Here is a 16,177-nt window from a genome sequence, read left to right as displayed (position 1 = left end):
GAAATATTTAAAGCCATACCTATTTTACCACGACCAGCGATGGATGCGGTATGCATTGCTCCTCTGGCTGTATGATGATCATGTCCAATCATACCATAGATATTTGGTTCTTGGATAAATTGAATAGCTGCTTTCGCCTTGGGACGATAATTAGGCCTCTTAGGCCTAAGGTGTGGATATAGCTTCCAACAGGTCGCACGAGCATGGTTAGTATCATGACAATAAGAGCAAGGAGGACGAGGCTGATTCCCGAAGCCAGGTGGTGGTCCTTGCCGATGAAGTGGAGCTGGAGTTGCTTGTTGAAGGGGTGGTGCTGGAGATTTAGCACGAACAATAAGGCTGGAAACTTCAACTTGTGTCTGATGTAGACTCTCCTGTTGAGACTCATCCTTTCGGATATATGTGAAAGCTGTAATCAGGCTAGGGGGTTCGGTCTTTCTAAGTAATTCCCCTTTCGCACTGTTATGTTATGCATCAAGACATTTCAGGAAATGATGAACGCGCTCAAGTGTAGGCAACAATATCATCTGTACTAGGAGCTTTAGTTACTCCGGTTACATGCCCCATCTTGTGCATTCCTCGAAGATGAGTTTCCATAATTTTCTTCCATTTACGGAAATTGGTCCCATTGAGTTTCGTTCCTCCAAAGGAACCACTGTCAGAACTCTTGACAGATACTTTAAATTTCAGAACATCATTGTTCGGATAACTCTCAATTTCGTTTCCAAAAACCATAGAAAAAGCATTAAAAATCAGGAATTATACAGCGGAAATACTAAAAAATTGATATGAATCTATCCAATTTGGGCCGGGTCGGGTTGGAATTGATCCGGGTGGTATTTAGGGCTAAAACACCTCGGAAAATTGCCATAAATTGGAATTCCTCTGCTCCCGAAAGCTTCCCCTGTTCGATTCGATCTCGGGCGGCGCGGTGGAGCAGGAAATCGGTGCCGGTGTAGACCCTGATATGGGCCGGTGAGGTCGAAGTGGAGCAGAGAGTGTGGCTTGGTGTTGCTGGGAGGCGACGAAGAGGTGAGCGCCAAAGCGGAGGCAGAGGGGTGAAGAGGTGAGCGCCGAGGCGGAGGCAGAGGGGTGAAGGGCTAAGCGCCGAGGCAGAGGCAGAGGGGGCGAATCGGTGCTTGGAGGCAGAGGCAGAGAGTGGCGAGGAGGACTGCTGGACGCTCCGCGGATTGCCGACGTCGTTGGATGATTCCGACGAGGATGGAGGAAGGCGCCGAGCTCCTGCAAGAACACTGTCGGTTCTCTTAAAAGGTAAGAACACACACCCAAACCCAGAAAATAGAAGAAATTGGCTCTGATGCCAAGTGGAAAGTAAATGTTGTATTGATTGATTGATTTATTACACATAGTATGTTCTCTATATATAATCAGATTTACACCTACAAATCACGGAGGAAATGACGCCCGTAATTTCCTCCTTCAATCATGCTAGCTTGAATCACGCTAACATTGCTGCTCAGTAGACTAATCACATTATGATCTGTTATTCCATAACATATTGTTTCTGCTTACTGTAAAGTAAACAACGTAACCTAGACAAAGATAATGAAGATATGATGTCTACCTACAGTTGATCTTCTGTCGGTCAAATAATTCATGACTATAGTACATATATTCTCATGCCAAGCACCTAGTCACCGTATCAAAATCTCATGCATTATGAAAACATAACAATTGCCCCTTCCTTTTTAAGCAATGGTGAGTTCGTGACCACTATAAACTAGGGCAATCAACATTTTGAGGAAGATCAGTCAAATCCCACAACGCTTCATGATGACTCGAGAAGAAGTATTGGTTACGGCTAGCGGACCATACAAGTCCCTTGATGAGTTGTGGGACGGAGAGTATTAACTTTACCCTGAGACAATGTATGTTTATGTTCTGATGAATAAGGGTGTGGTGGGATTCCCTCCTTCGTTTATTATTTCGCATTACAGGAATGATCAATATCGGATCTTCCTCAATTTCGTTTTCATTGTAAGTAGCTTTATTTCCATTATGCTTGTTTCTTTCAATTCGGAGGTTTTGGTTACATGTCCCCCTCCATTGTTCTTTTTTATTTTAATTTTATGGAGTGATAGAGAGGACTCTCCTCTTCTATCTCCCTTAAAAATATATTCTGATGAATAAGGGTGCCAACTGCCAACTAAGTCGTGTACCTAACTAGCTACCTATAGCATGCAATATGTATGACTTCTGTTCTGGGAATTAATGTATTGCTTGATTTTCATTCTCTGCAATAATCCCTGTGGTGATTGGTATTATCTAAGGGGTTTGCCATTTTTAAGCATATTTATATGGCAAAATGAGCTTTGATGGTCTCATAACTTAGGACAGATCCTTTGGCATCCATGCTTGCCGACTAACATGCATGCATGGATCGAACTGTGTTCTTGACGTACGTCCTTATCGAGCTGCGGGGCTTGTTCAGTTTTTTTCACTTCTATGGTCGTTATAACGGTTTCAGATATATAGAAGTTGGGATGGTATTCCCAACTTCAATGCATGGTAGTGTTAATTGCTAACTGGGGTTGCTAGCTAACTGGGCATTACTATTTCTGAAACTAGCCACTCTTTTCAGTTTACTAAATATTTGTATGAATTGACTATATGGAGCTTGACACTTTGACAGCTTGTAATTGCATCATCATGCAAACCTATCACGAACAGATCGATACCATTGTTTGCTGGCTTGGCAGAAGAATGACCCGATGGTTAATCCTGATAGCTAGTGTGTTGAAGCGTAATGAACTAATGATTCTATTCTAGGTTTTGCAATGTTCTAGTCAATAACAATTAGTGATACCTTGGTGGATTTTAATTTAATAACTAAAGGAAGGTATACTTCATGTTGAAATTAATGCTTTCCTAGTGCAACTAGGAGACTGCTGGATAAACGTTGGTATGCTTTCTAGCCTGGATTACTATCCACTCCACTGAAATTTTAAGCAAGATATTTTGTGTATTTATATAATTCTACTTATCTAGTTTAATTTCCTACTGATTAAGATAATTTGTAGATTACTTTGGACCTATATGGCTATAAGGGCCATTCTCAGATGCTCTTCAACTATTGTTCTTCAATATCATTTTGCTACTGCATAGTTGATTTGATCACAAGTTTCATCCTGATCATATTCTGTTCAGTAATACTAACAACAGAATAGAGATACCAATTTTAACAGTTCATTGAATCACTTATAAATGTATTAGCACAGGGGGAAACACCAAAGTAAAAAGTCATAGACTGCACTTTAAACTTTGCTATTTTCTGACTTGGAGAACCTAACAGTTAAATTCAGTGCATTCCTATATATCCGCAACTTGGCAAAAACATGCATAAAGTTCATGACTGACTACGCCACCGTTTACGTTTATGAATAAAGAATGAAAAACCTGGGTAAATAGTGAGTAATTCTTACAACAAAGAAAATAAAGAAGAGCTCCAAGGATATCCCAATTCTACGTCTCAAGCAATTTTAACCATACAATAAGCTAGCTATGGGATCATATCATCTTCAACCCAAAACTGTTATCTCATCAAATCATCGACACCCTAATATGATCACTTGGATCTTTAAGGGCCGCACACTGCTTGGATAACTAGTAACTTTTTAATACCAGGGCAGGGATCACCAGCCTTGAAGAAGAGTTTGGGGTCATTTGGCACTGTACATGTAGTCTTTCCCAAGCAAAACTGCCCATAAGAAAAACCAAACATGAATTCATTGGTTAGGTCACTATTCAGATATTTTATGCAGAACTGTGATTTGAAAAAATTGCCATGTATGAGGTAGAGAGATTTTTTCTTACATCTTCGACGATCTTCTTTGATTCAGGAGCATTGCATTTTCCCAATGTCCAGGCTCCACAGAATCCTTCAGAATTGCCATAGCTCGCAAATTCAATAACACTGATCTTCTTGTTGTTTGGACATGTGAGGAGAGCTGATGGTTGGAGACTTCTTCCAGGAGCTGGTATGAGCTGGCCGCCCTTTCTATCCCAGTACTTAACATGTCCTGGATAGTCCTGTCCAACCATGCTGCAGATGGTGTCTCTGTTGACTGTTACAATCTCAATGTCTCTTGGGTCTGAGGGCTCCTCCTCCAATATAACAATTAGATTCTTAGGCTTAATGAAGGCTCTAGGGATGTGGTACCTGATCAATCATAATACCATCATATTTTCTCAAGAAATGATGTGACAGTGTAACATTTGTTCAAATGTATCAGGATTACTTACTCGGTTTGAGTAGGCTGTTTAAGAGGAGAGAGGAAGGACATCCAATGACGGCCGATGCTTATACCATTCACCCATATCATTCCCTTGCCCATACCAGTCATTCGGACAGCGCAAGGGTCTCTTCCTGGAGGAGCATCAAAGGTTGCCTGCAGTGACAAAAGCAAAGTCCCAACTTGCAAATTATAACACCTTGGTTAAGAATTTGTTGAAATGAAAGGTGATCAAGTTGGGCATGTTACCTTGTACCACATGAGAGCCCTTCCTTTACCTGTTGCCTTAGTCCATTTCACTTTCTGAGATCCCTTCTCAGTGAACACTTCGAGCTTTTCACCATTTAGGCCAGCCTGAATCACGGTAAAGAATATACTTGAATCACTTGTTAGTTCATAATTATATTTGTAAAGCTTGAAAATTTGATGACACCTACCCTATGTCCCCAGCCATTTGCAGACACGTCAATTGTTCCTGTGTTCAATCCTAGGATTGTTACAGAACGAGGCCCTGCATACCTATGCTCCATGTATGCTCCACTATCCTTCATTGCCAAAAAGAAAATAGTCGGTGCCTGTATACATAGTCTATTGATCCCATAAACGATATCAGTATCCATCATCATAAATTGATGAAACTTACTGGGAGTCCTACTAATATGCAAAGCAGAGAGATATGGTTCACCCCTCGCTTCAATGTAACAGGTGCTTGAAACACAAAACCTTTTTCTTCGTGGCTACCGTGTTCAGTTCCTGAAAAACTTATGCTCAGAACACGGAATTGATAGATGTTATATACCACTAAAGCTTACATATTAGCCACTACTTACCAACAAATTCATCATTGACAAATACAAGCATTGCATGCCCAAGACTTGGAATTCGTAAAACTGGGCGGATAGATTCCTTCATCGGCAAGTCAAATGGACCTAGGTCAATGCTGCAATCGGAGTAGCACACAATCATGTCATGTTATACGCTCTCTTTGACTATATTGGTTTGGTGGCTTCAGATAGATAAACACTTACCTAGTTGTGTACCAAGCATAGTCTGTAATATCTTTTAGCAAGCCATAAAGCTCCAGTAGTTCCCTATTATTGACTGGGACTTGCTCCACGGTTGCAATGGGTTCGGGTGACATTTCCCAATTCATTTGTCTACTAGACGTAACAAAGTTCCTTGAATTATGTTGGGATACAATTTGTTGAGTATTGAAGACCACAGTCTTGCAGTCAGGGAGGACACTGATGGAAGCTGGTGGCAGGAGATAGTTTTGTCCCCTCCAATTTACTGTTGTTTCCATGGAAGAGTGATTATTGGCTATGAAAGCAGCACATTCTGTTCCTGGCTTCTCATAGAAACGAACCTAAAAAAAACAAAAAAAAAACGGGAACCTATAAGTGACAACTTTCTTCTTGTTCTTCCTTCCTTTTTCCAATTTACAATGGGGTGTTTTAGATACTTCACCTCAGCGTCTGGCCCCAACCTTTGATCTCCGGGAGTTCCAGTAAGCAAAGTCTTCTTGCATAGATTTATAGCCTTATGCAAGTCTTTGAGGTGACTCCATTTGGGTTCCCTTTGTAAAGCTGCATTATACAAAATCAAATCAATAACCGAAAATTGCATCACCACAACAGATGAAAGAATGAATTTAAGATCCTTAATTACCATATTCATCCAGAGGAGCCTCATCGTAGTAGCGAGTTGTTGTAAAGACAGCACTTGTTCTTCCAAAATTTGTTCCACCATGGTACTGCAAGTATAGTAACAGAAAATTTCATGCTTAATTATGTGTCTATGCCCTTGATGGTTTTCTAAAGAACTTTTATCTGTGGCTGGTTAATTGTTACCATATAGTAGTTGGTTAGAGATCCACCCTTCGAGAAAAACCGGGCAACTGAAAATGCAATGTCTTCTGCTGCCCTTTGTGAAGGAGGGTCTCCAAATACTCGGTACCTGTATTGATTAAACGAAAGATAAAAATGTGTTCAGCAGAAGATCGATGAAAGGGATTAATAAACAGTTGCTGAGGAGTTTATGTACTCACTGAGCTGTCCAGTTTTCAGTCCATAGTGAAGGCTTGGTGGGTTTGTTAGGTCCTGTAAACGTATCTCCGCAATGCCTTCCATTGCAAGTATTAATCTGTGCAGGGAATAAAGCTTTTATGATTGGAGATCTGAAAATTATATTGATAGTATGATGTCATTCTACTTGAACCACTTTGTAACCTAAATAACCTAATAGCTCTATGCTGATTGAAGATGTGGTCTACCTAACATTACTCTTCATTATTTGTTCGACTACGAAAAACTTGCAACTCAACTACTGTACTTACCACCGGATCAGGCGCATCTACTTGCTTGCACATAATCCATGGCACACCAATATTCTGTCCGACTGCCATATTTGCCGCCCACTGCACATAGCTATCTCCTAACTCTCTATATGCAAGTTGGATATGATTGTACTCATTCTCAATCTGTTTCATCAAATATAAATCAGAGCTCAATGATTTGGCCAACCAAATAAAGATCGATAAATCATGGAAGATAAATAAGATTTATAAACCTGAGCTAAGATGATTGGACCTCCCTGTGGAGAAAATAGCTTTTCATCCTTCATCATCTTCATTATCTTGGTCACGTACTCCTCCATATATTTCTGCAAAGCATATTTATATTCAAAGTAAGCATCATATAATTGTGCAAAAATGCAAAATGTAATAATAAAATTTGAAATTGAACCAATCAATCCATCAGTACCTTGTATGGTCCATTATCTGATCTGAAAGTGATTTCAGGGACCTCTCTCAGCCAATATGGAAGGCCTCTAATAATATAGAGTTTGAATCAGATCCAATAATTCACAAATAAATAGAGTTTCAATATCAGAATTATCAAGTTGTCTTTCATGATAAAGTTTCATGTATTATACCCATGGTTCCATTCTGCCTGAATAAATGGTCCGACCCTGAGGGTTGCATACATTCCATTCTCCTGGATCATCCTAATAAACTTGACCAAATCATAGTTTCCCTCAAAGCACCACTGCAAAATATTAGAACCAGATTATTACTGTAGTCCTCAAACTAACTCACACTCTCCATGGAATTCTAACTTAATTAGTTACATTACCTTGCCTTGCACAGGCTCATGAATGTTCCAAAACACATACGTTTGAATCACATTCAAACCTCCCTGTTTAGCCTTCTTCAAGATATCAGGCCACATCTGAAAGGCAAAAGGATCTATATGAACACAAACATACTAAAAGACAGAGACTTAGAAATGGGGATTGTACTACAAATATGAAAGTTCAGTAGATGTGTTTAGCCTTTTTAGTGTGTATTAGAAATCCTAGACTTCGTATATGGTCTCTACATCATCATATATGCTTGCTATGAACCAGTAAGTTTTGTGGTATACAACTATGATTAAAAGTCGACCAAAAACAAGCAGAAAATAAAAACTAAGAAGAGGCTCCTGAGTCCAAAAAGCTTACTTCCACAGGGCTACGAGGATAGTGAATTGAACCCGAAAATAGAAGCTGATGTTTCCCATTAATGATTATAGACCTTGCATCATACGTCACTGGACCGTGTTCAAGCTGCTTATTTCCTCCCTGTGCTGCAGGGTCTGGGCCATCGTCTGCAGTGTCCCCAACCGCTTCTTCATCACCGTCGCCGCCAGCATCTGCCGCAGCGCCACCTTTTGCTTTTGGCGTGTTACCTTTGGCATGGATTAATGTGGTGGAGACCAACACAAGTAGAAAAGAAATCAACAGCACCCTTTGGCTTGGTACCACCATTGTACTACTAATCTATTCCTATAAACTAAACTCAAACTAGTGAATCTTCTACTTGGCTCATCAAGATGTGTAGGGAGAAATAAATTAATAATGCGTATTTTTCAAGGAAATCAACCTCGGATTTTTGCGCTACTTAGATCTGTTTTGATGATCGAACTTTTGGAATCTCCTAGTGCTTAATCAAAAATGATGTTCAGTTGTGTTTGTTGGGTGTCTGTTTGAATATCAAGGTCTTTATTTTCTATTGTTAGAAACCAGCAAATACAAATCCGAGTTTTTGGGGTTTGAATGTAGACTGTAATATATGCATGGCCTTGGTATTCTGATGACAGTCAATCCGAGAGCAACGGCCAATTAGCCCCAGATTTCCATGAAATATGCCATTGATCTAATTAGCCATGTTTTCCACTACTTTTTTTGCTTCCCTATTTGGACTAGATCTTTGTGATGCATTAACCCTTTTCATATCCAAAATTCCATTACTTTCCAAAACCATCCTATGTGAAATAAAACCTCTTAGAAGGAAAACAAATTAAAAGATCACAACAATTATTAGTGCCTATGATAAAAACCATTAAGCCTTTTGGCCTTGCTTGATTCCCCACTACCAAAAAAAGAAGGTTGTGATTTATCATTTATGTCATAAAGACATAAACAGTAAATAGCTATGAAGAGCATCATGGATTGAATTGCTCTAGTTGGCTTTCTTCCTTACATTGTTTTTTGTACACTATTATTTCATTTCTCCAATTTTTATGTTGTCTTAATATGATATTTACCCGTATATATATATATATATATATATTAAAAAACCATTTTATTACATGAAAACGGTTCAAAAATAGACGCATTTTAATGTAATTATTTTGACAATTAATGTCTTATCTATATAGCGTATAATCTTAAAAATTAAAGTAGATATGACACAGAACATTTTTACTCTAACAAAAAGAATTACACAACCCTAACAAAAAGATCAAAACTCCCGCCAATGCTATAACTTCCACTTTCAATTCCCGCCAAACAAAATGAAACTTGCCTTTCTCAGCCCTAAAATGAATCTCAAGCTCATTCATTTTTACACTACACCAAAAACACAGAGAGAACCAAAGCCAACCATGTCAAACCGCGAAGACGACGACGACCTCGACCTCCTCCTCTCCTTGCAAGACAGGGTTCCGGAAACCCCACCTGCCTCTCCTTCACGTTCTCCTGATGCAAGTATATACCCCCACCTACTCTCTCATCTCATTTTCTCATTTCAGTTTGGTTGGTCGTTTTATTTTGGCTTTATGGATCTTTGAAACTCGACACGGGTATCTCTCAAATTGTTGTAATCTTTAATGGGTCTGTCTCAAAATGTCTAATTTCTGTCTTGCAGGGTACCTTTCCGACGAGGATGAATTGCCCCGAAGAAAAGTTCCGGCGGACATGTCTGTATTCAGGGATGCTGTTCAGGACTGCCTCGATTACGATCACAAGTCGGCACAGAAGACCGTCAAATTGAAGCAGACCAGTTCTTCCAATGATTCCGAGGTTGATAAATATTCAGGCTTGCGAATAAGGTCAGCTTATTAGCCCCCAAACACTTGAGTAATGTACTGAGATTGATCAAATGTACAATCTTTGGAGGTTTCTTTATTGCAAAATGTGTGATTTCATCTACTAGGCTCGGGTATAATGTACTTGAGAGTTGTAGTAGATGAGAAATGTGTAAAGAGTTATAGTGAGAAACTATGGAGTTGGGTTTAAATTTGGTGTCTTTGTCTGTTGTTGCAGGAAGCAGTTGCTGACTCCTTCAGAGCTCAAGGATCGGTTTTCAGACATACGTTTTGTTCGGTTGCCCAACATAAAGTAAGATTCTTCCTTTTAGAACCAACATGAACTTAATTATGCCCTTGTAAAGCTCGTAGTTTACTTCACAAATTGCAATCGAAATGATCGTTGAATTGGGTTGTGATGTTGGGTAACTGTTGGGGTTTTGTAGGAACTATCTGGTTGGGGAAACTCTTTCAGGATGTTGGGCAACTGTTGGAGTGTTGACAGAGAAGGGGACTAAAAGAACTAGTTCCACGGGGAAGAGCTATTCAATATACAAATTCGGGTGTTTGGATGAAGATACTGTTTCTGTTTTCTTGTTTGGTGATGCTTATGAGAAAAACTGCAATGAGAAGGCTGGAATGGTGTTCGCACTGTTTAATTGTAGCGTACGCAAGGATGCTCAGGTAATGCTTTTTTATGTAGTACTCTATAATGTATTTAAGTAGCCTGTTGTTATCTTATCATCTGAGATAACTAGTTTGTCTGAATATGCAGGGTGCTGGTTTTTCTTTGAGTGTGTTTTCAGCCAATCATATTGTGAAGATAGGAAATTCAGTTGATTATGGAGTTTGCAGAGGGAAAAGGAAGGATGGAATGGCTTGCACTTTAGTCATAAACAAGTATGTAAACATTCTGTTCTTTGGTTGCCCTACTTCAAAGACATATAGTTGAAAAATTACAAAGTCCTGTCATTACATGCATCTCTATATGTAGAGATCTTTTTTCCTTCTATTTTATAAAAAATTATGACAGCATTTCTCTTCTTTTATTTAGGCGCAAGGGGGTATACTGTAAATTTCATAGATCGGTATGAATGTAATCTTAATTCCTTGTCCTTCCTGTCTAATTTTATCTGTTTAGACGTAAACTTACTAACTGTTATTTCTTCTATTCCAATTTCTTCAGAAAGAATCACAGAAGTATTCTACTTTGCGGACTGAGCTCAAGGGAGGGTAAGTGATAACTGATAACTGCTTGACATTGTGTAGTTTTGTTTGATCTAGAGACTAGAAAGTATATAGTTGTGAAAATAAATAAAAAACTATATGCAAATTATGTTGTAGCTACTTTGCACTGATGCTACAGTTTGCTTGACTAGTTTTAATGCTTCAGGAATTTGAGAACAGGATTTCGGAATCCCTACCAGCCCGAAGGAGTTTTTATGGTCGATCCTCTGGCTGACAGAACAAACTTGAAGAAGCGTAAGCAACCAGTGAAGCTATTGTCTGTGGAAGGGCTTAAAAAGGCATTAAGGTTTGGCACAGATTCTATATATATATATATATATATATATATTATTTATTTATTTATTTAAGCATCATGTGATTTTGTCACAAGTCTATTTCCATACAAACTAAACCATCTCATCTTAAAATTTGTAATCTGTCATCTTCATGGACCATAATTATTTTCAGATTTATACCTGGCAAGATGTGCTTTAGAAATGCAATTCCATATGATAATTACTAATATATATATATATATATATATATATATATATATATATATCTGCATCTCTATTCACATTCTTATATTACATGGTCATGAAACTCATGCAATTCTGCAGTCATCAAATTTATAGAATTGTATTAACTGATTCGGTTATTGATCTATGTGAACAGTAAAGCAGATAAAGTGACTACAAATACACATTCTCAGGGATTAAGGTTTCTGGCCAAGGTCACAGGTTAAGACTGAATTCTCTTTTTTCCTACCGGGAGTATTGTCTGCAAATTCCTCATAAATTCCTTACAATGCAGGAATGACAGATCCAAATGATGTGATTAAAGGGACAGCGATGCAAAAGAAACAAATGTCCAGCTTAGAGAAGAGGTGAATCATATGTAAATTGTTCTTTGGTACTCTTAATCTGCAAATCTGGCAAATAAAGATTGGTTCGATCTCCTTGTCACTGAAATTCTATTTACTATTCCTCAGGAAATTGTCTACCACAAGCATGGGTACATCTGCAGTCATCAAAGACCAGCAATTAGGTGCAAAAAGAATGAAAAATGGAAAGGACAATAGTCTAGCAGACAAATCTAAGCAGGCCACGGGAAAGATGATTGAATTGGACTGCTATATTAGTTCGGATGAAGAATTGTGAGCCTTGTATACATTATTTCTGAACATCTTGGCCAAATCAAAACTGAATTCTGATTCTGGACTCTGAAGGGTAATTATGACTGAACTTATATATCCACTTCCTATTCTAAACCGGGTCTGATAGTTGAGTAACCGGAGTCCTATCAGAGAAGCCTGCTCCTAGTTTGAAGTTTCCAAAAGACTGAGAAGACCAAGTAACTTAAGATGCCATATTTATGATGCAACACTGCCAACTACTTGCACCATCATGGAAAGAGTTGAGTGTCTGACTTTGCCTCAATCAAAATTTTGTAAGATTTTCTTCCCAAACAAAATGCTGAACTCTCATTAAACTGCTTTATAATTATAGAGTATGTGTTATAAGCTGCTATTTCTTTTTTTTTTTTGTTTATTTGTTGTAACATTTTATGGTCAGATACACATTGACACATTAATGGGGAAGCTGTTTATCTGTTTATCCAATAATGGCAGATTTTCTGTTTTTCCAATTAAGACAGATTTTTCTTATCAGAATTATTCTATCTACCTTTCATGTGATTCTCTTCAGAACTTAGAAAAGGAATGAAAAGCTGATATTCTGTAGAATTTGCTGTTTCTTACCTGGGACTTCTGTGTATCAGACAACATTGTGCAGTGTATCCCAGATGAATTATTGCTGGTTTGAACTCAGAAAGTTTACATTATTCATGTTATAATTTCTAATATGGTATTCATGGCAATGATATTTCACAGATAGTAGTACAAGGAGCATTGTTCTTCAATTATTGTTCAAGATCTCATTGTATATATTATAGCTATGACAATGCTGTGGTGAAAACCAAAACGCTATAGGGCTCTAAGTCAGCACATGCTAGTAAACTGGAATACTAGTTTTGTCCTATTGCTTAGATAATACAACACTATCAAGTGATTAAAGTTTGGAATTGATTTTATGGGATAGGGGTTGTATTTCTTGACTAGGAGCCAGATGTGAAGATGTTGATTTGAGGATGGTTGGTCACTCATGCACATGGAATCATGAAGTTGGCATAAATTTTCCATGTGCTCCTCAATTTGTATTCATTTCCATATCAATTTTCATAGGCATAAATAGTTGGGAATTTGGATTTTCCACAAAGTTCTGCTATTGAGTTTACTTGGAATCTCTCCTGTTTAAGTATGACGATATAATGAACATGTTTCTTGACTAGATTGATAAATATATTAGGCCGGTTCTTCTAATTGATGAAATCAAGTAGAACTGTACGTAGAAGATTTTCATCAGGATTAGAATATGTGAGCAGGATTAGTTTTTTAACTGAAAATTGATAGGGACTAGTAGGACCTGTGAAGTTGGCCGCCAAACCCTTAATATGTTTATGTCGTAGCGCACCATCACAGAGCAGTGATCTGGAATGCATCCTAGTTTCTTTTTCCTCTTGGATTTTCTTTCTTGACCCTGAAGTCAGGAATACACAAAACAAACCATTAATTAGGTAATACAAAAGACACATTAGCCACCTAACAACAAACGAAACTTTGAAATAAAGCAAAATAAGTACTTGTGGAGCAGGTGATCCATCCTCTTTCAAGTACTTTGAACCATTTGAAAATTGATAGCCAGAATATACAATCAGTTGATTAATTACATATCATTGATAATGAATGCTCATCTACTTGTTCACCCTCCCCACAACGTGTATTCACATATGGGACTCACCAGGTGCTGTTTGTCATTATTTTCTCCAGTATCATTTATCTATGAATTGCCATGGCAGACCTGCAAGGGTTAGTCGACTGCCTTATATGCAGGGCCGCCCATGGGGAGTGTCGATGTTGCGGTCACATAAGGCCCTCCGATCCGATAAGGTCCTAAAACCCAAATTGTTCTTAAAAAGAAATACTACTACTAATTAATTTATCAAACCAATTACACATATTATGTACTTTAGTTCAGTTGGCATGGTTTGTTTTCTTAATTAACATGGCACACACATCTTGGGTTCAAAACTCACCTAGAAAAGTTCATAGGCGAATTGATGGAAAATACATGTATGTTTTGTTTTAGTTTCCTGTGATTTTGATGATAAATGATTGAATGCTAAGAATTATACACCTTATATGTGATGTTTAAGGTGTTTATTGACGTTATATGAGTTGATTTGATGACGATTACATACTATTTATTATTAGTTCTATATAAGTCTCATTTTAAATTTCGCACTAGGCCCTTATATGCTCGGGACCGGCCCTACTTATATGTATGCCCTTGAAGGCCTTGATTTTCTTTTATTTCATTAAACTTTGATTATAATTACAGTTTAGCTTGTGAACGGAGCCAAATGCCTCAGTGTCGTCGAGCATAGGATCAATATGTTTGGTGGGTAATATGACCAACAAACCGACTATATGCTAGAGCAAAACATCTTCTTGAACTTTACAAGCTAGCTTTTAATCTTGTAACCATATATTCAACACTACATTATTTCTCACTATGGATAGGCAGGCTAGCTAGCTCGTTTTAGCTATGGTGGATTCGCTCACTTGTGCTTTACGTGTATCTTCATTCACACTCGCGATGAGTACGTATATTTGAAGAAGAGTAAACTCATGATTATGGAGGCTAGCTATTCGATCGAAAGATCTCTATAAATATTGAAGTCGCGTGTTCATAGTAAGAGAGTTCGCTCTGCTTTACAAAATCTGATGGGAAGAAGAAACGAGAACAAACTGATTGATCGAGGTGGTTGGAGTGGCCATCAACCGCTCAACCACCCAGAAATCCAGAATATGATAATTACATGCATGGTTCTAGAGTCAGTACGTGAGCATGACAGGTCAGTTGGCCAAGGCACAAAAGCGGTACAATAGAATTTTCAATTTTGGCAAAAAGCCAAGTTTCTTTTCATATCTCGCACCTAGCTTCTTCTTGTTTCATCTTTTTTGGGGTATCCTTGAATGCCAAGGTTTCCTAACACAAGCATTGCTTCCAGAGCAAGCATTGGCAAGTGAGGAAATCATATAATATATATAATTAAGGTGTACCAAATCATTTTCATGTAGGATCCCATGCAAATGATGTTCAATTGTTGATGATCGATAAAATTAACATCGCAGGATTCGCAGAGCCACTCTTAAACTTACTGTCAACATCTGTCTAATCTTTCCTTAGGGTTTAACTAACTCGGGCTCACCATTAACTGAACGTGTATGGTTTAGATCGCCATCTTATCTGCCTAGAATGGTGTACAAATTATGATTTATGTTAGGCAATCAGGTTCACTAGCTAGCAAGTTCAAGGGTTGAAAATTACTCCACTAAATGATTTTGGACTTGATCAGTTAAAGCTGATCATATAATTTGGATTATTGGTCAATGACGTAACATGCATGTGCTTTGGCTTGAAGGACGTTAGTTGACTAAGAATTTGCAGAAAATATATTTTGATATACACCTTATAACCTAAATTTTGTTAACATATCTCTTATAAGACTAATTTTAATTTTTAAAGCACCTAGATGTTCTTTGTTCAGTTTAGTTGCAAAGCCTTTAGGAGTTTATCTTGTGGATTGTATTTTTCAATCACAGCCTAGTCCCAATGAGCCCTCTGGGCGTTAATCCTTGCCTTTCCGCCCGACTAGCACCGTTTTTAGAACTTGCTTTGATTATTTGTTCAATCTTAGTTTACTTGAGAAAAATAAGTGGCAGTTTGGAGGATAGGGGAACAAGAAGAAGTGAGCGACAAACCAGCTAGCTAACGGACGGTGGATGGTGTTATTACAAGGTTGAAATCTGAACAGAAAAAACAAGAGCATGAAGCAGAAGTTGCCAATTTTGGGAAGCCACCAAGAACAGCTTTTATGATTTACAGATTCACATGCAAAATCTGATCCCAGTTTGCATCATACGCCCACAATCTATATATTACAGCCTTCCCACCTCCGATCACAAATGGGCATTTTGCAATTTTGCACATTGATATAGACGTTTCAGGCCCATTTAATGCCACCTCTACACCCAAACAGGTAAACTTGTAAGACCATCTCCCACCATAAGGTAAAACTCTCAATATAGCTTACCATCACCTCCCACCATAAGCCATCTCCCACTTCCCGAAATATTTTTTTCCCTTATGTGAACAGTCGAAGGCCATAGATAGCATACCATTTGGTAAGGTAAATGAGATTCTTATTTTATTATTTTGTTATTTT

At 38.1% G+C, this 16,177-nt stretch overlaps 2 protein-coding genes across 2 annotated transcripts; one reads left to right on the top strand and one right to left on the bottom strand.

Moving 5' to 3' along the window:
• Nucleotides 1-3,397: 3,397 nt before the first annotated feature.
• On the bottom strand, nucleotides 3,398-7,816 carry LOC126784600 (beta-galactosidase 13). The gene is made up of 18 exons (XM_050510070.1): nucleotides 7,755-7,816; nucleotides 7,388-7,483; nucleotides 7,188-7,300; nucleotides 7,016-7,082; nucleotides 6,822-6,914; nucleotides 6,589-6,732; nucleotides 6,301-6,395; nucleotides 6,104-6,209; nucleotides 5,922-6,006; nucleotides 5,721-5,839; nucleotides 5,282-5,619; nucleotides 5,084-5,193; nucleotides 4,897-5,006; nucleotides 4,691-4,798; nucleotides 4,503-4,607; nucleotides 4,264-4,409; nucleotides 3,835-4,180; nucleotides 3,398-3,718 (listed from the first exon to the last, which is right to left on the bottom strand). Exons 2-18 carry the CDS (start codon nucleotides 7,481-7,483, stop codon nucleotides 3,599-3,601), a joined length of 2,301 nt encoding a protein of 766 aa, XP_050366027.1. The 5' UTR covers nucleotides 7,755-7,816; the 3' UTR covers nucleotides 3,398-3,598.
• Nucleotides 7,817-9,151: 1,335 nt separating this feature from the next.
• LOC126784609 (uncharacterized) lies at nucleotides 9,152-12,442 on the top strand. Its single transcript, XM_050510084.1, has 11 exons — nucleotides 9,152-9,281; nucleotides 9,442-9,625; nucleotides 9,840-9,914; nucleotides 10,048-10,285; nucleotides 10,377-10,501; nucleotides 10,656-10,689; nucleotides 10,788-10,834; nucleotides 10,995-11,135; nucleotides 11,504-11,568; nucleotides 11,642-11,714; nucleotides 11,820-12,442. The coding sequence occupies exons 1-11, from the start codon at nucleotides 9,179-9,181 to the stop codon at nucleotides 11,986-11,988; spliced, it is 1,254 nt and encodes a 417-aa protein (XP_050366041.1). The 5' UTR covers nucleotides 9,152-9,178; the 3' UTR covers nucleotides 11,989-12,442.
• The last annotated feature ends 3,735 nt before the right edge of the window (nucleotides 12,443-16,177 follow it).

The sequence above is a fragment of the Argentina anserina genome, chromosome 2 (genome assembly GCF_933775445.1).
Source record: "Argentina anserina chromosome 2, drPotAnse1.1, whole genome shotgun sequence".
In the NCBI taxonomy this organism is placed as follows: Eukaryota; Viridiplantae; Streptophyta; class Magnoliopsida; order Rosales; family Rosaceae; genus Argentina; species Argentina anserina.
The sequence above is the reverse complement of the archived record's forward strand: the minus strand, read 5'-3'. Positions and strand labels throughout refer to the sequence as shown.